Here is a 26,246-nt window from a genome sequence, read left to right as displayed (position 1 = left end):
GAGGCACATCTGGCTGTTTAAAAGTGATTTTGATGGGAGGGGGTGTCTTGCAAGAGTTCACATGGGCATCTTTCAAAGCAGAATATTAGATTTTGCTCCCATCTGAAGCTTCTGACATGAGCTGGCTTTTTTCAGTGGCCTTTCTTGTAAGTGCACTTCACTGATCTTAACTAACTTGCGGAGGAGAATTTACAAGGTCTTGAAGGACCTGGCCCTGGCAGAGATTTTGCCTTTGCTGATAGTAACGACCTATAAATAAAGTTAAGCGTCTTAAGTCTGTCTAATTTCAGTGAGTGAGTTGAATCTGTTCTTAACGGAGTCTAAATGTACTTCCCTTCTTCCCTTCGCAGAAAAAGTCCCGCATGGCCGAACAGCTCAGCTCTGGCAAAGCTTACTTTTACTGGGAATAATCACTGTGGAAAAGGAGGGAGGGGAAAAAACCCTTTGCAGCTAGTTAGATCGAGTATTTGATGTTAAGTCACTCACTTGCTGTAATGCTTTATTGAATTTGGTTTATATATATATATAATATATATATATATATATTGAGCTTACAATTCAAATTTTCCTGGCACAAAATCAAGTGTGTTTAGACCTGTGCTTTTATCATTCACTAATGACAGCATCACAGGGCTGGAGGAGACCAGAAAGCTGTGTAGTCTATCCCTACGCCTCAACTCTTACCCTCTATCTCCAGCCATGGCACAGGGTTATGGGCCACTGCAGGAAGTAGGGTTGCCAGGTTCCTCTTTGCCACTGGAGGGAGATTTTTGGGGCGGAGCCTAAGGAGGGCGGGGTTTGCGGAGGCCATAGAGTCCCCAATTTGCCAAAGCAGCCATTTTCTCCAGGTGAACTGACCTTTATCGGCTGGAGATCAGTTGTAATAGAAGGAGATCTCCAGCTAGTACCTGGCAGCTGGTCGGTGGGAAGCCAGGTGGATTGGCGGAGGTTTGTCCGCCACCACCTGGCACTTGGCAACCCTAATCCTGGGGATGGCATAGTTTGGGGAGGGGAGAGACCTCGGTGAGGGCTAATGCCATAGAGTCTTCCCTCTGAAGCTGACCTTTGCTCGAGGGGACCTGATCCCTGTCATCTGGAGATCAGTTGCATTTCCAGGAAACTGACAACCCTATTTGCCTAGATCTGTTTATCCTGTTGCAGTAAAGTGTTTGGGAAGGGTTAAGAAGCTATCCAATTATGGATGCATATTCTAGCATCCACAATTAGTTTCTTTTACTTTCATTTCTGCTGAGTTCTTGTATTGTTTGCCAGCTGCCTGCCTTTTGCATGAATAAATGGAATTCCGGTTGAAAGAATCAGCAGTGGGAGTACCTGTGGTTTAGCAAAGAACACTTAGGCTTACCAGGTGCCTGCCTGTGGTGAGTACACTCCTGCCCTCGCCCTCAATTGCCAGTACTCATTCATGTGAGCGGTGGGAGAAAAATGGGGGAGAGACAACATCACAGCTCCCCTCCCCCCCGTGACACTCTAGGAAAACACCAGGCTCTGTGGTCTTTACCATAAAGATGCAACATCCACTATGCTTCCCCCTCCCAGGGTGTGCCACCCCAAAGCTTGTGGGATTCATGGGTGTGGGCCTTCCAGCTGTCACACCTATGATGGCTAGGATTGCCAACCTCCAGGTGGCACCTGGATAACTTCTGCTATCACAATTGCTCTCCAGCTGGCCAAGAACAGATCCCCTGGAGAAAATGGCTGCTTTGGAAGGTGGAATCTATGACGTTACCCTGCTGAGGTCCCTCCCCAAACCCCACCCTCCCCAAGGTCCGCCCCCAAACTTTCCAGGTATTTCCCAACCCAGAGTTGGCAACCCTAATGGTGGCAGAAGAAGGCCATTGTTGACTCATGATGGCATATCTTTGTCGTCTGAAGATCAGTTGTAATCCCAGGAGATCTCCACCCCAAGAGATTGTCAACCCTATTGAGGACCCCTTGTCCAAGAGGTAAGGTTGCCAACCTTGAGGTGGTGGCTGGAGCTCTCCCACTATTACAACAGATCACCAGGCAATAGAAATTGGTTCACCTGGAGAAAATGGCCGCTTTGGAAGGTGGATGCTATGGCATTATAGCCCATTGAAGCCCCTTCCTTTCCCAAATCATGCCCTCCTCAGGCTTCACCCCCCAAAATTTCCAAGTGTTCCCCAACCCAGAGCTGGCAACCCTACCAAGAAGATTGCACGGATAGGTATAAGAACATAAGAAAAGCCATGCTGGATCAGACCAAGGTCCATCAAATTCAGCAGTCTGTTCACACAGTGGCCAACCAGGTGCCTCTAGGAAGCCCACAAACAAGACCACTGAAGCACCACCATCCTGCCTGTGTTCCACCGCACCTAATAAAAGGGATACTCTTCCCATCCCTGCCTCTGCATTAGGGTTGCCAACCTCCAGCTGGCAGCTGGAGATCTCCCACTATTGCAACTGATCTCCAGGTGATAGAGATCAGGTCCCCTGGAGAAAATGGCCGCTTTGGCCATTGGACTCTATGGCATTGAAGTCCCCTCTCCAAACCACGCCCTCCTCAGGCCCTGCACCCAAAATCTTCAGGTAATTCCCAACCCAGAGCTGGCAACCTTACTCTGCATGATTGACAGCTTGCGATTGACAGTGCCCATGCGTGTGTGTTTTGTTCTTGCCAATCATATTCATGCTGGGCAGCACTCTTTGGATCCCACGTTAAATATGGAGTCGCTCCATGATTTTCTTGCCCGCACTGTGTACTTTCTCTGTGAGATCATGCAATTTCGGGTTCCCAGTTACCAAGCTGTGTGGGAAACAAAACGCATGCCTCCAGGCCTCCTCTGTTCAGACTTCTGCGGCTGCCAAACACATCCCTATTTCAAATGTGCAAATAAGCACTTCAATTGGCCTCCAAAATAGGGACCCTTTCTCCTCCCGGTCTGAAATTTGGCTGGGTAGATTGGAATGAAAAGAAAGGCAACCAATAAAATGCTTAGGGAATAAAAAAACAGATCAAACGGCACGCCGTGACAATCTTGAAGAGTAAGAAGCTGGTGAGAGATTCTCCCTTCTTTCCAGGCTCCCTTCTGCGAGGCAAGGAAAAGGGCCGAGCGCCTGTCTTAGCGATCTTCTCGACCTCCTTGCGATCCCGGGGCAAGCAACCGAGGCAGTCTGAAGCTCTGATCCTTCTGGAAATCTGGAAGGATGAGTTTTTTTCCCCTGCTGTTTTTTCCTGCGGGCAGATTAAGTCATTGAGCTGGGGTTGGCTGGTAGCTTTTCTGTTTCGTTACAGTGGAGGGGTTGAGAGGTATGTTAATGCTGCTTTTCCCTCCTTGCTCTCCTGCCCTGCAAACTCAGCTCCTTCTTGCTACTTTCCTCTAGCAGCTGTTCTGTGCTGCAAGCATCTTGCTGGGGCTGGGCTTGTCTCTGAGCTAGCTGGGTTTTTCACGATGACGTTTGCCTGGAGGCTGGCACCCCTGAGGCCTCTCGCTGATGTCTCTCCCTTGCTGTCTTTATGCTTGGCTTAGCTGGCACTGTCGCGTTTACAACTGTGCCACTCTTGGCGCCAGGAGAGGAGATGCCCAGAGGGAGAGTTTACGGCTTTCGTTGGATGCGCCAGGTCTGCTTGTTAACGCTGAACCCAAATCTTTGCCCAAGTTAGGAAGGCAGCATTGAAAAAGGGACAAATCCTAATTAAAAAAAAAATACCCCGGGCTTTCTGCAAGATTGAGATCTTATTTGTGGAAATTTGAATTTCATAGCTGTCGGAGAATAGGAATGGGCCAAGAAGACAGCCCTTTTATAGGGCAGGATAACTAGAGTTGCCAGTGGGAGGTTTTTAGGGCAGAGCCTGAGGAGGGCAGGGTTTGAGGAAAGGAGGGACTTCAGTGCCATAGAACCCAATTGCCAAAGCGGCCATTTTCTCCAGGGGAGCTGATCTCTATCTGCTGGAGACCAGTTGTAATAGCAGGAGATATCCAGCTACTACCTGGAGGTTGACAGCCCTAAGGATAACTCCTTGTGACAGTCTGCCTGTGTAATCTAGAACAGCAGGTGACCCCTGAAGATCAAAGGTTCTGCAATACAAGGCCTACAGAACAAATAGCTCAAACAAGCTAGCCAAGTCACACATGCAGGATGTGTGAAAAGCTGTAAAGAAATTGGTCACTTTACAGTCGCTGGCCAGTCTGACCTGTGTGGAATTTCCTTCCTACCCTACATAGGGCAAAATTTTAGGCATAGTGCTGGATGCATGCAGGAGTTTTGCAAAAGCCATTGAACTGTGACTGAGCTCCATGTGGCTAGCATTGCACATAAATCTTTTTCTCCAGTGCTGCAGACGGCTCAGCTGCTGTAAGATGCTGCCCATCTACAGTCTGGCCCATAAACTTAATTAAGAACTTGTAAATGAGACCAGAAGCGCATGGAATGCTGCATAAGGCCTTTTCGGTGGTTTTGCAAGTGACCAGCATCAGATCTGAGTCAGCTCTAAGGAAGATCCTGAGTGTAAACAGAAGTTGTGTCCTGATCTGAAACAAAAGCAATTTGTTCTCCTCCAACTTTTAGGGCTGCCAACCTCTTGGTGAGGCTTGGAGAGCTTCTGAAACTAACAACTGATCTCCAGACTACAAAGATCAGTTGCCCTGGAGAAAATGGCTGCTTTGGAGGGTGGACAATATGGCATGATACCATACTGAGGTCCTTCCCTTCATCCTACCCTCTCCAGGCTCTGCCTCCAAATCTCCAGGAATTTCCCAACATGGAGTTGACAGCACTACCAATTAGCTGATGTGGCTGCCATCCAGAATATCTTGGGTGTAGGTGGAAGGGGCTAAAATCATGTGCGTGACTGGGTGGAGGGGAAATCTGTGAGTTTTGGGGCCGAGTGCTAGAGTGTCGCCCAGGTGTGATGCCGGCACTTCCGGGTCACCATCCCCACCCCCCATTTTGCCAGCCTGCTTCCACCCAATGACCAAATGAGTGCTGGCGGGCATTGGCAACAATTGTCCGTGGGCACCTGTTAACCCTAACTACACCACATGGGCTATCCTTGAGAAGTCAGACTCTGGTCTCGATCCAGAGAAGCATTGTCCTAGAAACCTATGCAGTGTCATGGAGGGAGACCCCATTGAAGGAAAGCATGTCTGCTCTTCTTCTGCGTCTTACATTTACAAAATTTAGAGCCAGAACAGATTAGGATGTGTCTTCCAAAAGTCATCTGGGCAGGAGGAGGTCATAAGTGGAACCTTGCTGGATCAGACCAATGGTCCCATGAACATATGAAGCTCTGTCTTATTATTGCAGAGGAAGAGACACCGAGCTCTTTCCAGTTTCTCCACCCCATGCATAACCTCTAGCATGCCCCCATTGTTGTTATTGTCCCCCCACCCAATACTTAAAATACTCAGGCTCTTTAGCCTTTCCTCATAAGAAAGCAACTCTAAACCTTATTCATCTTCACTTTGTTGCCCTCTTCTGCCTTTTTTCCAGCTCTGCAATATCCTTTCTGAGGGTACTTGGTCACCTTTCTGTAATTGACAACCTTCTGTCTCTTGCACAGAAGAGGTCTGAGTTCAGCCCCCCTCTTTCATGTACACATAACTGCAGGAAGAGGTGTTATTTAGCTAAGGAAACTGACTCAGTTGAAGCCAGTGAGAGCCGCTCAGAAGATTTGCACATGGATGCTAAATTCTGGGCTAAGCTGACCTTTCAAGGTCACCACCGTCCTCCCTCAAGACACTGCCCCGTCCCTTTACACGCACACCCCACGGCATTCGCTCTCCCTCCCATTTTGCCACACACGCAAGGGCCTGCACAAAAGCCACGTTCTGACCCAGCCGACTCTCTCCGGGCGAATGGGAGATACAAACGGCGGAGAAAAATGCATCCCACTCCCTGGTTCTGCCCTTGGAATGTCACCTCCCCTCCTTCCTCTTCCTAGCAGGGCGGGTACAACTCCTGGCACTGGCACAAAGCTATTGTGTGTCGTGCCAATGACTTCCTTGTCATGCGAGTTGGACTTCCCTGACCCTTGCGGGCTGCTTGATTGACGGAGAGCAGAAAGCTCGGGCGTGCTTGGACGCCAAGGACACGTCGAAGCACCAAGTCAGAAGAGGTCCCAAAGGCTATCCAGACCAACCCCCTGTTCTGAAGGAGCACTGGTTATGCCAGCGCCCCTCCATCTCCCACACTTCAGCAATCGATAGCCGGCTCAGAAGCAGAAAGCGGGCACACAGCAGAAAGGGAGACAGCATTGTATAGTGGCTAGAATGTCAGAGCAGGATCTGCGAGACCCGAGATCACGTCCCTGATCTGCTGTGGAAGCTTCCTGGACAACTGCTTGGGCAAGTCATGCCCACTCAGCCTAACCCTCCTCACAGGGTTGTTGTCCTGGTAAAACAGAGAAGAGAATGACGTAAGTCACTTTGGATCTCCATTGGGGGAAAAGGTGAGGTGTAAACAAAGCAAACAAATACTAAAAGGAAAAAGAAGCATGCAGTATCAACTTGTGTGGCTGTCCCAAGGAAGTGAGCCTGGCTACATTTATTAATTTTATCCGTTCAGCTGTTTATACCCTGTTTTTCTTCCCAGTGGGGACATTAAGCAGTTTACATCACATTCTCCGTTTCTGTACTGTGCCACATTTTGCTCTGGAGTCATAGGATGCAGCCCCCTCCTATGGGTGGAGAGCGAGGAAGGCAGTTACCAGTAGGGTTGCCAGCCTCCAGGTGGCATCTGGAGATCTCCTGCTATTACAATTGATCTCCAGAGGATTAGGATCCATTCCCCTGGAGAAAATGGCTGCTTTGGAGGGTGGACTCTATGGCATTATACCATGCTGAGGTCCCTCCTTTCCTCAAACCCTGCCCTTCCCAGGCTCCACCCACAAAATCTCCAGGTATTTCTCAACCCAGAACTGGCAACGTGAGGTTGCACAGGATTTATAAAGAGAAGCTGAGTGGAGGTTATGCTTGGTTCTTATGGGACTGTATAGCACGCTAAATATGGCCCATTCCCATATGGTCTTTTGCCCACGTAGGTCTCACAGTCTTTTTGGCAGTCAAAAGAGTTCCTCTCTTTCAACGAACAAGCTGCTGTTTGTTTTACTTATGAAAAAGACATCCCTCCTTTCCCACCATCAACGGTGGCCCAGTGGGTAAGATGCAACCCACTAAACAATACACATTTTCCCTCAGTAATAAATATCCCCAAAGTCTCTCGTTTCAGCTCAGCTTTCCACATAGTTTGGTAGCTCACAGTGAATGACCATAGCAAAATGGGTGGTTGCTCTGCTCTTATAAAACGATTGTCTGGAAGCCTCGACTAATAAAAATCTTATAGGATGGCTGGCGAATCTGCACCTGGATAGACCAGGACTTGGACATTGATTCATAGGGTTGCCATGAGTTGGAAGCAACTTGACGGCACTTAACACACCCATACAATTCCTACCCCCAACCCCTGCCGGTGGCCAGGATAGGGATGCCAGCCTCCAGGGGTGGGACCTGGGGATCCCCTGGAATTACAGCTCATCTCGTTTAGTTCCTCTGGAGAAAATGGATGCTTTGGAGGGTGGATTGTGGGAACACCTCTCCGTCTGGATAGGTGTCGTTGGTTTGCTTTTCGCTACCCAAGCAAGCGCAGTGATTGCTTGTGTGGTAAAATAAAACAGAGGTCCAGTGGCACCTTAAAGACGAATAACGTTTAAGTATGTGCTTTTGTGAATCAGAACGCCTTTCTTCAGCTGCGTGAAGCGAAAATCCTTTTGTGGCTTCTTACAGGAAAAAATTACTGGAAAGGGGAGGAGAAGGAATTGAGGTCCACAGTACTCTGTATAACTGACTTGGACAGAATTAGTGTCACACATAATGGCTGATGAGAAGGCTTGCTGGCACCTGGCAGGGGACTGGGAGGGTAGGGACATAGCGGGGATGCCATTGCACCAGCGGCATGACATCATTTCCGGGTTTTACTATAGAGTTTCAGCTGAATCCTGGAGCGGCATGATATCACGTCCTGGGTTCGCCCAGGAAGTGGCATCATGCTGCCCGTGCAATGGCAGTTTTTTTGGTCTTAATTTTACTTGCTGGTCTACTGAGCACCGACGAGAAGTGGGGGAACCTCTCCCCAGGAGGGGGAAAATGGCAAACCTACAGATGGCAGAGGTCAGAGGTTTCAGCCTCTTTGGGGGCCCCAAATAAACGAAGTAATGAAGTAGGATAAAGACAACTGATCATATGAGGTTATAATATGATAAATAGGGTTGCCAGGTCCCTCTTTGCCACCAGTGGGAGGTCTTTGGGGTGGCGCCTGAGGAGGGTGGGGTTTGGGGAGGGGAGGGACTTCAATGTCATAGAGTCCAATTGCCAAAGCGGCCATTTTCTCCAGGTGAACTGATCTCTATCGGCTGGAGATCAGTTGTAGCGGGATAAAGACAACTGATCATATGAGTTTATAATATGATAAACCGTATTAGGTTATACTGGAGTTTGGGACAATGTGGTGTGATATTAAAACTAGAAACATGAACATTGCTATCAGGAACCGGTGCGGGGATTGAAAGAAAGTCTCTTTCCTTCATTGTAGAATAGATGTTGAATATGTGCACACAGGCTGCAAGTACGAAAAAGTAGTACAGCGTGGGGAAAGAAAAGATGGGGAGGGGAACGGAAGCGATCAAACAGTCCCTCTTGATTAATCACGGTCTTGGCTGGCACAACCTCTGAAGGTTTGCCAAGAGACCGTGGCATCTGTAAGCCGAGTCTATGACTCAGAGTTGATGATGAATCCCTGCCCATTCTTCTGGGCCTGCACGCGCCGAGTGATTTGAGTGGAAACTATTTCACAGCCTAGGTAGAAAGCACCTGAGTCATTGGATGAAACATGCCGTGGCTCTCTTCCTTTGTGACCTCCTGCAGGGGTCCCGAATCCGGTCAGCCTGGCTCCCGACAACGGATGTGCAAAGGAAGAGGGAGTAGTTTAATCAGATGGCTGGGGGAGAATACCAGGGGCAAGGGGTAACTTCCCATGATGTGTGTGCATTGCTACGCTGGTGTGTAACTTCCTGATTAGGGACATGGTTTTGTCTGTTTTTGTACCTGGTCCTACCTCTATAAAAGCAAGGGAATGGCCAAAGTCTCTTCGCTGCCTTTGCAAATATACAAGCAGATAACAGTGGAAGCAAACAAGTACTCTTGCAAGGCAGCAGGTCTGTTACCCCACATCTGATCGCCCTTCTGATTAACCTTTTGACCAGTTCACAAATTATATCTCCCAGGTCAGAACTTCTCTGCCTCATACTTAACGTGATTGTATGTCTTTTAGAACTTTTCTTTGACTGTAATAACTAATGGAATTCATACTTAAGCGCTCATTTCAGATCCCATCCTTAAAGAAGAATTGTGGCTCATTCAGGAAATGGGGCCATCCTTTTGAGAAGTGCTTTTTATATCAAACACAGTTGTTTTATGCAAAAGGGCAACCTCACAACACAATTTAATCCCCTTCCGTGGTACCCTTGAATCCTTATAAGCTGAGAGAGTTTTCTTGTTTAACCTCACCATACATCATCACCATACTTCCTAGATATATTGTCCTTAATCTAGAAACCGCCAACCGTGGTAAGGCTTTTTTTTTTTTTGCATAACATAGAGTTGGAAAGGACCTCCAGGGTCATCTAGTCCAGCCCCCTACACAATGCAGGAAATTCACAGCTACCTCCCCCCCGCCAGTGAACCCTACTCCATGCCCAGAAGATGGCAAAAAACCCTCCTTGTCCAAACTCTATGATTCTATAACCTTTCTAAGTCTATCAAAGTCAACAGAGTTTTGTGTGTGTGTAAAATGCCATCAAGACGTATGGTGACCCCATAGGGTTTTCAAGGGAAGAGACTAACAGAGGTGGTTTGCCAATGGCTGCCTCTCCGTAGCAGCCCTGGAATTCTTTGGCAGTTTAAGAACATAAGAACGTAAGAACATAAGAAAGGCCCTGCTGGATCAGACCAAGGCCCATCAAGTCCAGCAGTCTGTTCCCACAGTGGCCAACCAGGTGCCTCTAGGAAGCCACAAACAAGACGACCGCAGCAGCATCCTGTCTGTGTTCCACAGCACCTAAGATAATAGGCATGCTCCTCTGATACTAGAGAGAATAGGTATGCAGCATGACTAGTATCCATTCTAACTAATACCCATGAATACCCCTCTCCTCCATGAATCTGTCCACTCCCGTCTTAAAGCCTTCCAAGCTGGCAGCCATCACCACATCCTGGGGCAGGGAGTTCCACAGTTTAACTATGTGTTGTGTTTCCCGTCCAAGTACTAACCAGGGCTGACCCTGCTTAGCTTCTGAGGTCTGATGAGATCAAGCTAGCCTGGGCCATCCAGGTCAGGGCTATGGAGTTAGAAGGGTGTGATTCTGTGAAGACCGGCTCCACTGTCGCCTTTACTTCTAGCCGTGGGCGTCTGTAACAATTCTGCTTTCCACATGTTTTCCATCATTGTTTCCTCCATCATTGCAGCTGGACATTTCTCCCACTCTTACGGTCCTCTCTGACATTTGCTCTTAATATTTTTCCTCCACTGTGCCGCTTGTCACCATGAAATGTACCACTGGCACACTTTCACTTCTAACTTAAGAGGCATATGAGACCACACAGTGTGGGAATAAATACACAGTTGCCCTTTCTGAATGTTAAATAATGTGGGCTCCAGCTGCTTCTGTGTCAGGACGGCAGGGATAATTGACTGAAATGGAAGACGTTTTATAGAGAACTAGGCTTCAACATGCGGGTTCGGTAGGGTTGCCAGCACCCTCGTCACCACCGGTGGGAGGTTTTTGGGGTGGAGCCTGAGGAGGGTGGGGTTTAGGGAGGGACTTCAATGCCATAGAGTCCAATGGCCAAAGTGGCTATTTTTCTCCAGGTGATCTGATCTCTATCGGCTGGAGATCCGTTGAATTAGCAGGAGATCTCCAGCTAGCACCTGGAGGTTGGCAACCCTATGGCAACCCCATGTGGGAGGCAGAGCCAACTGCAGGAGGTACACACACAGAGGAAGGCCAAATGCAGAGGACAAGAAGAGTAATGTATAAAAATGCACCAGAAAAGAGGAGAGAATAAAACCAACACTTTGGTGGCAGTGTTGAAACCATGTTATTTCAATCTGCCAAGCCAATCAGATCCCCAATACTAATGAGAAGTCCTGCCGGGCAGATCCCCAATCTGCCCAGCCAATCAGATCCTCAATACTAATGAGAAGTCCTGCCAGGCAGATCCCCAATCTGCCCAGCCAATCAGATCCCCAATACTAATGAGAAGTCCTGCCGGGCAGTAACCCCGCCTGACCACACCCACTTTCTAAAAACACTTGGCGGGCACCACATTGGGGACCCCTGGATTAGGGTGAGAGTGTGCGACTGGCCCAAGGGCATGCAGCAAGCTTCCGTGGCGGATTGGGGGGTTTGAACCAGGGTTTCCCGGAAGGGTATCACGTTGCCTAGAAGAGCCTCTCGTTGGCTAATCCTACCTGTTTCCCTTCCCCTCCCGCTCAGGCTGCTCGCTGGGGCTCCCCGTGATGTGTCGGAAGAGCTGCCGAACGCCCCGCGGACGGGAGCCATGTACGCTTGCCCACTGACCGCTGCCACTGACGACTGCAAACGGGTGGACATCAAGGTTTCAAGTATGTGGCCACGTGTAAGAGGAGCGCTCGAGTGGGAGGGGGTTCGAAACTTGATCCAGGCCTAGGCCGGGGCTGTTGAGACCAGAAGACATCAACGTTCAGAGCAAGAGTTCGACAGAGAGCCAGTGTAAAGAGAGCCCGTTTACACCGCTGAAGTGATACCGTTAAACTTTTATGACCATCGACATGTTAATGTGTGGCGTGGTGGTTAGAGAGCGGTGGACTCTAATCTGGAGAACTGGGTTTGATTCCCCACTCCTCCACAGGAGCGGCAGACTCTAATCTGGAGAACCGGGTTGGTTTTCCCACTCCTCCACATGAAGCCTGACCTTGGGCCAGTCATGGTTCTGTTCGGACTCTCTCAGCTCCACCTACTTCACAGGGAGTCTGTTCTGGGGAGAGGAAGGGAAGGCGATTGTAAGCCAGCTTGATTCTCCTTTAAAAAGGTAGAGAAAATTGGCATCTAAAAACCAACTTCTTCTTCCAATCCATAAAGTTTCCTCAGCCCAAATGTTGCAAGACCTTTATTAGGCAGCTGCAATCACAAGGCCTCATAATAAGTGATAAATATACGCTGGAGCATCTTTGCACAAATGTTTCAGTGTGCTTACATAAATCTGTGTATGGACTGGATTTCTGGCAACTGTTCACCTCTCTCATTTGCCTTTCTGTAAATCATCTCTAAGCAGTCTTTTAGACTCATAAAAATCTTTGCCTTCACATACTGGTTATTCTAGCATCCCGCGTATCCTTACTTAACTTAACTTAAAGATCTGATTTTTTTTCAAGAGTTCTAGTTCTGTACTGAGCTGCATTTGGCTCTAGAGCCATAGGTTGCAGAACCCTGCTTACAGAACATCTCCAGTCCATTTCTACAGAAATAATTTACAGAACTATTTGCAGCTCAAGAACTCATCAGTATAAGCACTAGATCAAGAACGTGGAGCATTAGTCATGTGAGAAAAATTTCCTAGTGTATTTGATCCTTTTGTGTTTGCAATTTTTGTGCGGGCAAATTTTTCAGCCTGAGAGGCCACGACTGGATCTCTGCCTGCTTTTGACGGCTGTGATTTGGACGCTGGATCTTCCTGTTATACAGGGTTGCCAACCCCAGGTGGGGCCTAGAGATCTACTGCTATTACAACTGATCTCCAGGTGACAGAGATCAGTTGCCCTGGAGAAAATGGCCACTTTGGAAGATGGACTCTATGGCCTTATGCCAACAACACTAGGCTATAAAGTCTTATGGGCTATATTAACAATGGATGACAATCAACGTGACAAGAAAGCATATAGTCTCCAAAAGACCCCCGGCAAGAGGTAGATCAAGAAATGTACCTGATTTTCTTGGCTTTTTTTGTCCCTTGACAGAAGACTATCTATCCCTTTACAACATAAACACGGACTTACCTGTTGAACTCTCAGGTTCCCTTTTATCCTGTTGGGGGTTGGGTTTTTGCGATTTTGTGCTCATTATCTGTATATTATATGCAATTTGCTTTCTTGTCACATTGATTGTCATCCATTGCTAATGTAGCTCATAAGCCTTTATAACCTAGTGTTGTTTGGTTTTGATAACCTCCAGGTGGTGGCTGGAGATCTCCCGCTATTACAACAGATCTCCAGCCGATAGAGAGCAGTTCACCTGGAGAAAATAGCTGCTTTGCCAATTGGACGTTATGGCATTGAAGTCCGTCCCCTCCCCAAACCCTGCCCACTTTGGCTTTGCCCCCAAAATCTCCAGGTATTTCCCAACCCGGAGCCGGCAACTGTAATTATGCCCCATTGAAGCCCCTCCCCTTTTCAAACCCCACCTCCTCAGGCTCCACCCCCAAATTTCCATGTATTTCCTAATGCGGAGCTGGCAGCTTTACTGTTACAGGAAATGCACCGAGCCAGCATCCAACTTGAAGCCCTTGAAAGCAGGCGGAGACAAAATCCTTTCTCTGACGGTGCTGCTCTTAATGGTATTTAATGGCACTTGGTTCTTGAGGTAATGGTTTTTCAGGTGTATCAACCCACCAGGTGATGCTTCAGTCCTATTGGTCAATGCTCCAGACAAACTGCTAAACAGCTTCAGGGATGGTTGAAAAGCTCCCACAGGCTGGAGGTGGAGCCCTGGCCATGATTTGCCCACCTATGCTTTAGGTTAGGGTTGCCAACCTCTAGGTACTAGGAAAACAAAATCACACCTCTATACTCAATTGTTATAGTATGAACTTAGTATAGGTATAGGAATAAATTACAAAAAAGGTAAGTACAATATTCTATGTTATTAGTCACAAGTATAAAGCACAAACCGTATAATAACAATCCTATATAACATCAATGTATTCCTAATTAAAAAAAAAAAAGATAACCCCTCATGTGCAATCCAATGATAGTCCAATATACTGTGTCCAATTGTAGTCAACCAATTCTCCCCATCCAGGGAATATTCTTAACAACGTAGCTTCTTAGCCACAAGGTAGAAATGTCCTTGTGAATTTCATTCTGTGCATTGGTCAGTTGTGCTATGGATGTTTATACACTTGAATGTTGAACATCTTGGACAAGGACATTTCTACCTTGTGGCTGCGAAGCTGCGTTGTTAAGAACATTCCCTGGGTCGGGAGAATTGGTTGACTACAATTGGACACAGTATATTGGACTATCATTGGATTGCACATGAGGGATTATCTTTTTTGATTTTGAATTAGGAATATAGTGATGTTATACAGGATTGTTGTTATACGGTTTGTGTTTTATACTTGTAACTAATAACATAGAATACGGTACTTACCTTTTGTGTTATTTATTCCTGTACCTATACTTTCATACTACTACAACCTCCAGGTACTAGCTGGAGATCTCCTGCTATCACAACTGATCTCCAGCCAATAGGGATCAGTTCCCCTGGAGAAAATGGCCGCTTTGGCAATTGGACTGTATGGCATTGAAGTCCCTCCCCTCCCTAAAACCTGCCCTCCTCAGGCTCCACCCCAAAAACCTCCCACCAGTGGCGAAGAGGGACCCCCTACTTTAGGTGGACTCTATGGCATTATACCCCACTGAAGTCCCATCCCTTCCCTTCCCTCCCCAAACCCCACCCTCCTCACACTCCACTCCTAAAATCTTCAGGTCTTTCCCAACCCAGAGCTGGCATCCCTACCCACAGTACATATTGAATCTGTGCTCTCTCTTTTTTAAGGATGGGGGAAACTATGCCTGAAAGGACTAGAGGGTGGAGCTCAGAATGTGGATTTTCTCCTAATGAGAGTTCTCCTTTCACTGTCCTCTTGTGTGTCCCCCCCCCCAGGTGAACCCAACAGTAATATCGTCCAAGACATGTGGCTAGGGGTGACGATAGCAAGCCAAAGATCAAGTTCTGGAAGAGTGATGGTGAGTGGTGGTGGAGACTGTATATGGAAGGGGTTTCGGGGGGTTCTACTGCCTTTTAATCCCCTATAAATTGTTCTTGGGAATACATACTTGGATCATGGGCCGCTTCCAGCTTTAGAAACCCCTAACCATAATAACAATAAAAACAACAATGTGATCTGCAAAAAAAAAAAAATGTTGTGAAACTTAAAAAGGTAAAGGTCCCCTGTGCAAGCACCGGGTCATTCCTGATCCATGGGGTGACATCACATCCTGACATTTCCAAGGCAGACTTTGTTTGCGGGGTGGGTAGTTTGCCAGTGCCTTCCCCAGTCATCTTCCCTTTACCCCCAGCAAGCTGAGTACTCATTTGACCGACCTCGGAAGGATGGAAGGCTGAGTCAACCTTGAGCCGGCTACCTGAAACCAACTTCCGTCGGGATCGAACTCAGGTCGTGAGCAGAGCTTTTGACTGCAGTACTGCAGTTTAACACTCTGCGCCACGGGGCTCCGGTGAAACTTATCAAACACCCCAAAATTAATAAGTATCTAAACTTGAGGTAGGGTTGCCAGGTCCCCACTGGCCACCGGCGGGGGATGGAGAGTTGGGCTGCCAGATCCAGGTTGGGAAACATTTGGAGATTTGGGGATGGTTCGTAGGGAGGACAGGGACCTCCATGGGGTACAATGCCACCAAATCCACCCTCCAAAGCATCTATTTTCTCCAGAGGAACTAATCTCTGCAATCTAGAAATGAGCTGTAATTCCAAGGGATCCCCAGGTCCCACCTGGAGGCTGGCATCCCTAACTTGACCTTGAGGCCATGGGCCCTCCTCTGATGGATACTGTTCAGATCAAGGGCTACTTGTTATAGGGTTGCCATGGAATATGGCATGCCCTCCCCCATTTTGTCCTTATAACATCACTGTGAGGTAGGGTGCCTGGCAACCAGCGAGAGGTAGGAGGTGCAGTGTCACAGGATAATATTTTTTTAATGCAGCCTTACCAGAGGTTCTTACCAGAAGTGACAGAGGGTAGCTCTAGGAATCGCCAGAAACTCTCTGGTAAAACCATAGAGTCACAAGAGGTTCCTAGAGCTATCCTTTGTCACCTCAGCAAGAACTTCTGGTAAGTATACAAGGCTGCATTTTAAACAAAATTTATCCTGCTTCCACTCCAAATGACAGCAGGCAATGGGATAGGGATGCCAGTTCCCTCTTTGCCACTGGCGGGAGGTTTTTGGGGCAGAGCCTGAAAAGGGTGGAGTTTGGGGAGGGGAGGGACTTCAATGCCATTCCATATCCGAGCAGGCGTTCAGTTCCTGAGGCATGCTCTTCTCTTCCCCACATGGGCTCCTTACAATCTCTTGTCGAAGGGCCATCTTCACAAGACCGTTTTCTTTTCTTTTCTTTTTTTGTGAACCACTCAAAGGGTTGCTATTTTTGGTTCTTCGCCACATCAGCATCTTTAAATGGTCTGGAAACCTTTTCTAGTAGAATTAGATGAAATTCAAGAAATGGCTTTGGGTATTGGAAGCGAGACGGCCTGGCGCCTTGAACAACAAAGTGCACTTGTGCCAATTGTCATTAGCTAAAAAGGATAATGTGAACTGCAGGATTTCGTCCCAAACAGATGCCGCTTTCTCCAGCAACTCACGCTCCTGCTGCTTCATTTGTTCCCTTGAAGGATCAAGGATCGCCCTTACTTTTTTTATCCACTAAGACGGAGTCCTAGGTGTGCCAGTTTCCTGGTTGGGTTGGGGGATCCCCTGCCCCCAGGTCCTGTTGCCTGCCACCACTCCAAGTGGTGCTCCGTCATGCTCTGACACGCATGCTCCATCGTGCATGCTCCATCACGTCACTCCTGGTAGAAAGCTGGAAATGACGAAAGGTAGCTCTAGGAATTTCTGGAAATTCTGTGGTTTTACCACAGAGTTTCTGGGGATTCTGAGAGCTACCCTATGCCACATCTGAGTTTTCACTGCAAGTGACATGGTGGCCCATGTGACTTGGTGCTCTCCCCATGTCCCTGCTAGTTGCCAAGCACAGCAACCCTATGAAGCCCAGTGGATTTAAGGGAGTCCTCTGAAGCTCCTGATCCTCAGGACTACTTACCTTCTCTTATTTGTCCCATGCCATGTTCTCAGAATTACAGATCTCTAGGGTATCCAAACACATAGGGTCCAGCATAGTGGCTTAGATCCTATGCAGCGTGAACCAAATTGTGCTCAAGGAAGGGAATTTCTCCTCTCTTTCTTGCCTGTTGAAGCCTTCTGTGCCCCTTGAAAATGTGTTCCTCTGGGTTGGTGGGCATCCAAAAACAGCACATGGGGCAACATGGGGGGCTACTAGGGTTGCCAGGTCCCTCTTTGCCACCAGCTCTTCCTTCCTCTATGAACAGAAGCGCTGTCTTGTAGGCAAAAATGGCTGTTATGGCGACGGAACAGCCAACTAAGTCCAAGCAACTGTTTGACAAGTAGGAGCTGCCAGCTTGTAGGCCAAAACACAATGGAGACAAGGTTCAAACCCCGCTTGTACTTAAAATTAAGGCTTAGGGGCGCTTCACAAATGACAGTGTTTGCAGCAAAGCCATCAGAAGCCTCCTACTATGGCACGAAGCTTCCCATTGCCCACTGCTGTTCCAAGCAGTGCTAGAAACAATTGACATCCTGTGTATTGCTACATCACTTCTAGGGGAAACCCAGAAATTATGTAGGGTAGCTAGGAATCACCAGAAACTCTCTGGTGAAACCATAGTTTCTGGAGATTCCTAGATAGGGTTGCCAGCTCCGGGTTGGGAAATACATGGAGATTTTGGGGGTGGGGCCTGAGGAGGGTGGGGTTTGTAGAGGGGAGGGATGTCAATGCCATAGAGACCAACTGCCAAAGCAGCCATTTTCTCCAGGGGAACTGATCTCTGTTGCCTGGAGATCAGTTGTAATAGCGGCAGATCTCCAGCCACCACCTGGAGGTTGAAAGGAAAAAAGACACCACTGTGCATGTACCTGAAGGGTTTGGAAATCAGCACAGGAGCGAATGAATATAACAAAGTGCAAATATTTATATAAATTGCTACAACATATAACATAGAGTCACAACTATATACTTATTGAACAAACAACCTAAATTATCTATCCTACTATGTACGTATATTACAACAATCAAGTTGGAACAAACCAGACTTGAAAATTCAAAGTATAGGTATAGTCCTTAGGCTATATTCACAAGGAAGTCTTTGGTTCCTCTTCAAGCTTTAAATGGTGTTACTGACATTGCCATGAGATGATGCCAAAAATTGAAGAAGGGATACGGCTGTTTTGAATTCTTTGGCTTTACATTTCTTCATCAGTCCCTCAAAAATCAGTCATCATGTAATATCTCGAGCCTAAATATTGCATGTTTGCTAAAAGTTCAAGCAGGATAAATTTTAACCAGTTCCCACGTAGGGTAACACAACTGCTACACAGTTGTAATATACATTGTACATAGGATAGATAATTTAGATTGTTTGTTCAATAAGTATATAGTTGTGACTCTATGTTTATGTTGTAGCAATTTATATAAATATTTGCACTTTGTTATATTCATTCGCTCCTGTGCTGACCGCCTGGAGGTTGTCAACCCTATTCCTAGAGCTACCTAACATCATTTCCCGGTTTTCCCCAGAAGTGATGCAACAGCACATAGGTGGCACATGTGATGGACACGTTGAAACCTCTGGCCCTTTTTTGAGGTGAGGCAAGAAACTCTTTAACTCAACCGCTTCCAGGGTGAGAGCTGAGCCATGCACGGAACATCCCCTCTTGTGCCATGGAAGCTCACTGGGTGACCTTGAGCCAGTCCCACTCGCAGCCTAACCTACCTGACAGGGTTGTTGTAAGGATAAAATGGAAGTGAGGAGAGCAATGTAAGCCACTTTGGGGACCCATTGGGGAGAAAGGCAGGGTACAAATGAATTAAATAAATAAATGTTTCTCTCACCACATGGAATGATGAAGAAGAATTGGTTTTTTTATGCTGACTTTCTCTACCACTCAAGGAAGAATCAAACTGGCTTACAATCGCCTTCCCTTCCCCTTCCTACAACAGACACCCTGTGAGGTAGGTGGGGCTGAGAGAGCTCTAAGAGAGCTGTGACTAGCCCAAGGTCACCCAGCTGGCTTCATGTGTAGGTGTGGGGAAACCAACCCGGTTCACCAGATTAGCATCCGCCGCTCATGTGGAGGAGCGGGGAATCAAACCCAGTTCTCCAGATTAGAGTCCAGATTAGATGAGTAAGGGCTTCCAACTCTCCCACCTTCTAATACAGTACTGACCGAGATCTTTTTGGGTTGGTTTTTGCTAGGCTTGCGCTCACCGTTACACCAGGGTGTTGTGGGCCGGCAACGAGGACCAGCGTCGCATGGTGGGGAAGTGCTTTGTCCGTGGGAACGACTTGACCCTTCAGGAGGAGGATGACTGGCAGACTTATCACAATGAGATGTGCAACGCCAACACTGACCTTGAGGAGACCGGCATGTGCCAGATGGGTATCAGTGGCGGTTTCACCGACAGCAATGTGGTTTACTTCGGAGCTCCCGGGGCCTACAACTGGCAAGGTCGGTACCGCTGCGCATGCGCCCGTTCTTTTTTTAGTCTTTCTTGCCCTGTTTGAGCCTCTTAATAATCCGGTTTGGGAAAGGGATTCTAATCGTGGCATGTGCTGATTCAGTTAAGAGGTGAAAGAAAGAAGGGGTGTGGGGGAAACCATCAAACAAATTCTACCCATTTGGATTTGTTTGCAAAACCTCCAGTCCGTGTGCTTGTAATTTGTTTTTTTTTAAATTCCCCGTTGTGGATGTGGTTGCTTAGAAAAATCATCACATGGGAAACAATTAATTTTGCCAAAGTTGAGAACTTCAACAGTGTTTCCTTAAAATTCATCAACAAGACAAATGTCTTCAGTTTGTTTAAAGCCATAGTGCGTTGTTAGCAAAATGGAATCCTGAAGGTTTGTGTAACTTGAAGGTTGTTTACAAGTCTTCTCTATGCTAAAAATCTTCAGCCAAAGATCAGGCTTGTTTTAGATCAGAATGTTATAATCCGTACTTCTCACAGTTCTCATGTTTCCCCGAACAGTCGTACTTTGGCTCTGGGGGACATTTCCCCCCACTCCCCCTTTTCCTTTTAAATCCTCAGCATCCTATATCCACCCCCACCTGCCTTTTCTTTGGCCCACTCCCTAACTCCTCCCCTTCTTTCCCCCCAAGCCTCTGCTTCCTTTGGCTAGCCTTCCATTTGGTCCCCACTTAGGGTTGCCAAGTCCAGGTTGGGAAATTCCTGGATATTTGGGGGTACACCCTAGAGAGGGTGGGGTTTGGGGAGGGACCTCCATGGAGTGTAATACCATACAGCCCACCTTCCAAAACAGCCATTTTCTCCTGGGGAACTTTGTAATCAGGAGATCAGTTTAGTTCTGGGACATCTCCAGATAGGATTGCCAACCTCCAGGTGGTAGCTGGGGATCTGCTGCTATTGCAACCGATCTCCAGCCGATCGAGATCAGTTCCCCTGGAGAAAATGGCCACTTTGGCAATAGGACTCTATGGCACTGAAGTCCCTCCCCTCCCGAAACCACGGCCTCCTCAGGCTTCACCCCAAAAACCTCCCGCCGTTGGCGAAGAGGGACCTGGCAACCCTATTTCCAGACCTGGACGATGGCAACCCTAGACTCACTTGTCATCCTGTTCCCTTTCTCACCCCTCAACCTTCATGGCTTTGCCTACCTTGCCTTGGGCTGCCTCTCCCAATATCTCCTCTGCAAACTGTACAAAGGTTTTGTGAGCTGCCTTTCAGCGATTAACACTGGAAACCTCTCATGCATTGTTGTGAATCCATTTTGCAAAAGGCTTCCATCATATTCCTAGTAAAATAAAATATTCCTAATAAAATAAATTTGTAGCACCCAATGGAGGAAGACATCTTACTTCTTAATAGTTTACAGCATAGGGTTGCCAGGTCCCCCCTTGGCCACTGGCAGGGGATGGAGGGTTGGGTTGTGAGTTTCAGGTTGGGAAACTCCTGGAGATTTGGGGATGGAGCCTGGGGAGGACAGGGACCTCAGCGGGGTACAAGGCCATAGAGTCCACCCTCCAATCATCAATTTTCTCTAGGGGAATTGGTCTCTGTAGTGTGGAGATAAGCTGTAATTCCAGGGTCCATCCCTATTAGAGCACCCCCACCTCCTCATATATCTGGGTTACTGGAGGGAAGAAACAGCATCCTAACAATCCTCTTTGGACAATCACCATTGGAAGTGGCTGAGAAAAAGAAACCTAGAAAGGAAAGGGGGACTGGCCGGGTGATCAAACTCATGGGCTCAGTGGCACTTGGGTTGCCTTTGGTGAAAATGTTCCACCTTGCTTCTTTCTGGCACAGGCTCCGACTACGTGATCCGTCGAAAGAGCTCGTGGGACCAAGACGAAATCCACTATCCAAACGAGAAGTATAGCAACAGTTACATAGGTAAATGGCCAGTGATTGTCAATATCCATGTCAACCTGGGGCAGTAATCCACAGGCATGAGCAGGCGGGGTGGAATTCCCTCACTTCCAGGTTTACCCAAAACTCTATTATTTCCGTAGAGTTTTCGGAAGGGAATTGCTAGAGTGTTGTGTGCACGGCACATCCGGGTACACTGGAAGTGCTGTGCACGCGACATTCTAACAATTCCCCTCCGAAAACTCTATGGAAATCATAGAGTTTTGGGGAAGATTGCTGGAGTGTTGCTGGCACTTCCAGGGTAACCCGGAAATGCTGGCAGTGTGGCATGCGCATGCATGATGCGCACAGATCCCTCCCCAACTGGCCTACTTCTGCCTGCCAGCCAGCTGAGAAACAGCGGGTGGCCCGGTGAGTTGGAGGAAAATTGCTCACCCTTACCGGCCACTTGGGAACCCTACCCATTTCAGAAGAACAGAGGCAGAGAAATTATTTGTTGCTGTTACCAAACTGTGGCGGCAAATGGCGCTCAGGGCTCTTGAAAGAAAGACAGCGCAATAAAAGAGAGTGAAAGCGTGTTTAAAAGGGGGGAGATAACAAAACAAAAAGAGAAAAAGGTGGAACTTCTAAAGTACTCCGGAGAAACAGAAATGGAAAGGTCTTCTTGATGATAGGAAAGCCTCTGGGAAATTTTTAAAGATGAGAAAGAAGGAACAGAAATAGAAATAACTGGAGGACATGAAAGGTTCAGGAAGGTTCAGTCTGGAGAAGAGGAGATTGAGGGGGGATAGGGTTGCTCTCTTTAAATATTTGAAAGGCTGTCACTTAGAAAAGGGCAGGGAGCTGTTCCTGTTGGCAGCAGAGGATAGGACTCGCTATAATGGGTTTAAATTATGGGAGGAAAGGTACTGACTGGATATTAGGAACAAAAAATTTGCAGTAAGAGTAGTTCAGCAATGGAACTGGCAGCCTAGGAAGGTGTTGAGCTCCCCCTCTTTGGCAGTTTTCAAGCAGCAGCTGGACAAACACTTGTCAGGGATGCTTTAGGCTGATCCTGCATGGAGCAGGGGGTTGGAGTAGATGGCCTCTATGGCCCCTTCCAACTCTGTGATTCTATGAGTGGCGTGCCGAAGGCTCGGTTGCCCACATTCTTAAAATATGCCAGTGAGAGCCCCAGGATTTGAGATTTCTCAAATCTTCCTAATTTGAGTTTGGGCTCTCAGTGTTATCTACAAGCTTGTATTCAGTGATAGAATTCACAGCCGAGAGGAAGTTACTTTGTGTGTGTGTGTGTGTGTGTGTGTGTGTGTGTGTGTCTGATGAGCGCTGTCCCCCATTGCAACAGGTCTAATATTAGTCTGACCCAGTGGTTCCCAAACATTTCGAGCCACCGCCCCCTTGGTTCCACAAACTCAACCCCAGAGCCCCCTACCCTATCCAACAACACAGTTGAAGGGACCCACCTCTAATGCCCCCCTGCTGCCTCCTTGCCTCTTAGTGTCCCCTGGGTAATCCCACAGCCCCCCCCCCCAGGAGGGAGCCACTGGTCTGACCACTCCAAGTTTCAGCCCCAGAAACCAGGTGAAGATCACTGTAAGAGCTGGGAATTTGATTGGAGCCATGCAGAAACGAAAGCTGGTCGCGCAGCTGCCCTCTGTCATTTCATCTTTTACAGGCTATACCATCGAGGCAGGTGCTAATGTATTGCGGAACGCCAACATCACCTTCATCACGGGGGCCCCCCGCTATAACCACACCGGGGCTGTCTTCCTGATGGTCTTTGATGCTAGCAGGACGCTTGAGAAGAAACTGATGCTCTCCGGGGAGCAAGTGGGCTCCTATTTTGGCAGCTCCATCGCTCTAGCTGACCTCAACAATGATGGGTGAGTCCCATTTCATTGAGTAAAAGGAGAGGGGGGTTACAGGCTCACGCACACACTTGTCCTGAACGTGGGTCTTAGTCTTCTCCTTTTTTTTTTTCCCATAAAATTTTTATTATTTTTAAAATATTTTACTGTCTGGTACTTTTCAACAACACATTCATTTCATAAATCATACAATAAAAAACTTTAACAGTGTCATCGAAAAGCATATTCAGCTATTAATGAAAAGATATTCAAATAAGAGACTTCCCCCTCACCTTCCTCCATCTTGCTATAAATTTATCTATTCTTTTGCAAAGAAGTTCTAATCCAGAAAAATACATCAAGCTTGATTACTAAGTTAATTCTAAATTATTCAATTCATTTACAATTAGTACGTGTTTATTATTGATTGCATATATAGTAACAGATTTTCTTTCAAAACCGTTCTTAAGATAAAAGGATTAGATCAGTAAATACAAAATTCCCTAGTCATCATTTAAATCCCTGTTTAGCCCTCTGTTTCTCTCTATCACCCATAAACTGCATGTTTCCTTTTAGTTTTGTTCTTGCTGTGAATTTTTGTTTTTCCAACACTTCTGTTATTTTTGATGTCCTGTCTTTTTTGTCCAGATGTCAAGGCCAACTCCTTTTTCTCCTCTTCTTGTTGATGTTGTGGCTCCTGGTTAAGGCCAGCTAGATCTTTTTCATAGTTCTTCAAAAAGTTTTTTACTTCCTCCTGTGAAGTGATAGTAAATCTGACCTCTTTGTAGGTAAAAGTGAGTCCCTGTGGGAAGATCCAGCAGAATCTTATTCCATTCTTCTTCAATGTCCCAGTAAATTCTTTGTACATATTTCTCTTCATCATCAAATGTCGTGGGATATCCTTAAGAATGATAAGAGGATTTCCATTCACAGACAAAGGATTATCATAGAGGGTTTGCATAATATAATCTTTCATCCTTATATCATAAAAGGAAATCATAATATCTCTTGCCTTTGTCTTCTCCAAACTGGTGGGTAAAGGAATTCTATATACTTTGTTTATTGCATAATCCAGATCTTGTTCACTTATATGAATCAGGTCAGCCAATGATTTTATGATAGTTATTCTGGTACATCCCATTGCTTCTGGAAAATTGCGAAGACGTACGTTCGATTGTCTTAATTTTAACTCCATAGTAGCCAGTTGGTCTAAAACATTTTCTTGTTGGAAATGTATAGCTTGAATTTGATTACCTTGAAGTATCTGTTTATTTTTAATATCTTTCTGTTCTTCAATTACCTTTTTATTTGAAGTATCCATTTTTCCCATGTCAGTTTTCATTGTAGATATTTGAGATTTCATATTTGTAATTTCGCTTGCCAAAATGTCCAATTTCTGACTAGTCTGGTTGGTAGTTTGAGTTAGACTAGTCAATATGTTGGTTAGCTGAGCCAGACATTGAGATTGTTGCTCATATTGTTTAGTAAAGGCATCCATGTATTTTGTTAACATTTCCTGTATTTTCTCGTCGGCCTTTCCCATGTTTATTTCTGAAAATAGTTCTAATAATTCACCAATATCAAGAAGTGCTGTTCTAAATATGTTGGCAGGGTCCAAGACCTTGTAGTGGTTCTATTCATCAATTATACAGGTCCCGGGATTAAATGGCTGTAAATTCTTCTCTCCGCTGTAAAACAATTAGTGTTGTTGTAAAGGACCATCAAGTATTATTGACACTCTGCTCGATTGTAAAAGAAGGGGGTGAGCTGGGCATTATTTAAATCGCGGACCTTCGGCTGTCTTGTTTTCCAGTAGTAGGAATATGTTGCGTGTTGCACAATAAAGACACACTCGAGCCCTGCGATTTTCCTGTATGATCTTTCCCTTTCAGTCTCGATGGTTTTCTTTGATGAATCGGAAAGACGTCATCTCCAGAGGAATTTAGCCCATTCGCTCCCACCCCTTTTAACACCTCGGCTTCTAATTGGTAGCTAGAGTGTCTATCAGCCGTCCCATTTGTTATGCCAAAGTGGAGATTGAATAGATAAGGCTCCTGCCGTTCAACTATAGTCTTTTTAAACAAACAAAGTCACTTATATTCTGGACAGAGAGATGCAGATTGCATTGATGATTGTTACGATCTTCCAGAGCTTCAATTTCAAGGTAAAGACAGAAGAATTCTTGCAACTTACTCAGATGTTGGATGATAAGGTTACGGTGATGATAATTTTCTTAGATGGTGATTGAAGGGGGAGGACTGAACCTTGATTACCCATGAAATGTTCCGGCGATGACTTTCCCTCTTGCCCGCAGGACCGGCATCAAAACCTCCGAGGGGCTTAGGAGCCTCCCTCGGAGAGTTCTGGAGGTCAAACCGCATAAGTGGCTGCAGGGAATTCCTGCTTCCCAAGTCCACTGTTTAGGACCGGGTTGAGGTGCTATTTAGCACCCCAATTTGAACATTTCTTGGATTGTTCCTGAAGTGTCCAGGAAACATGGCGCTCAACCCAGCAGCCCCAGCAGGAAGTCTTCTTAGTCTTCTCCTTTTTGCCGTCGTGTCTCCCTCGCTTAGGGTTGCCAACCTCCAGGTCTCCCGCTATTACAGCTGATCTCCAGGTGATAGAAATCAGTTCCCCTGGAGAAAATGGCCGCTTTGGCAATTGGACTCTAGGGCATTGAAGTCCCTCCCCTGTCCCAAAATCTCCAGGTATTTCCCAACCCAGAGCTGGCAACCCTGCCCTCGCTGTCTCCTATGTTCGCTTTCCCAAAGAGGGAGGGTCAGCCTGACACAGGCTCCTATATGCTCTTTCCTTTAGCCACCTCTCTTTCTGTGATAGGCCCCTTGCAACAACAACCCTATGAGGTAGGTTAAGCTGAGAAAGTGTGTCAAGGTCATCCAAC

General features: G+C 46.9%; 1 protein-coding gene across 1 annotated transcript in view; it reads left to right on the top strand.

Annotated features, from left to right (window-relative positions):
* The window catches only part of ITGA3 (integrin subunit alpha 3), a 78,986-nt gene that overhangs the window by 15,439 nt on the left and 37,301 nt on the right, over positions 1-26,246 (top strand). The window contains exons 3-7 of the mRNA XM_056864620.1: positions 11,531-11,658; positions 14,957-15,039; positions 19,363-19,615; positions 21,435-21,521; positions 23,173-23,380. Coding sequence (XP_056720598.1) covers positions 11,531-11,658; positions 14,957-15,039; positions 19,363-19,615; positions 21,435-21,521; positions 23,173-23,380 — 759 coding nt within the window. The remainder of the gene's footprint in view (positions 1-11,530; positions 11,659-14,956; positions 15,040-19,362; positions 19,616-21,434; positions 21,522-23,172; positions 23,381-26,246) is intronic.

Source organism: Euleptes europaea, chromosome 18, assembly GCF_029931775.1.
Source record: "Euleptes europaea isolate rEulEur1 chromosome 18, rEulEur1.hap1, whole genome shotgun sequence".
NCBI lineage: Eukaryota > Metazoa > Chordata > Lepidosauria > Squamata > Sphaerodactylidae > Euleptes > Euleptes europaea.
Note: the sequence above shows the minus strand (reverse complement) of the source record. Positions and strands in the feature narration are given on the sequence as shown.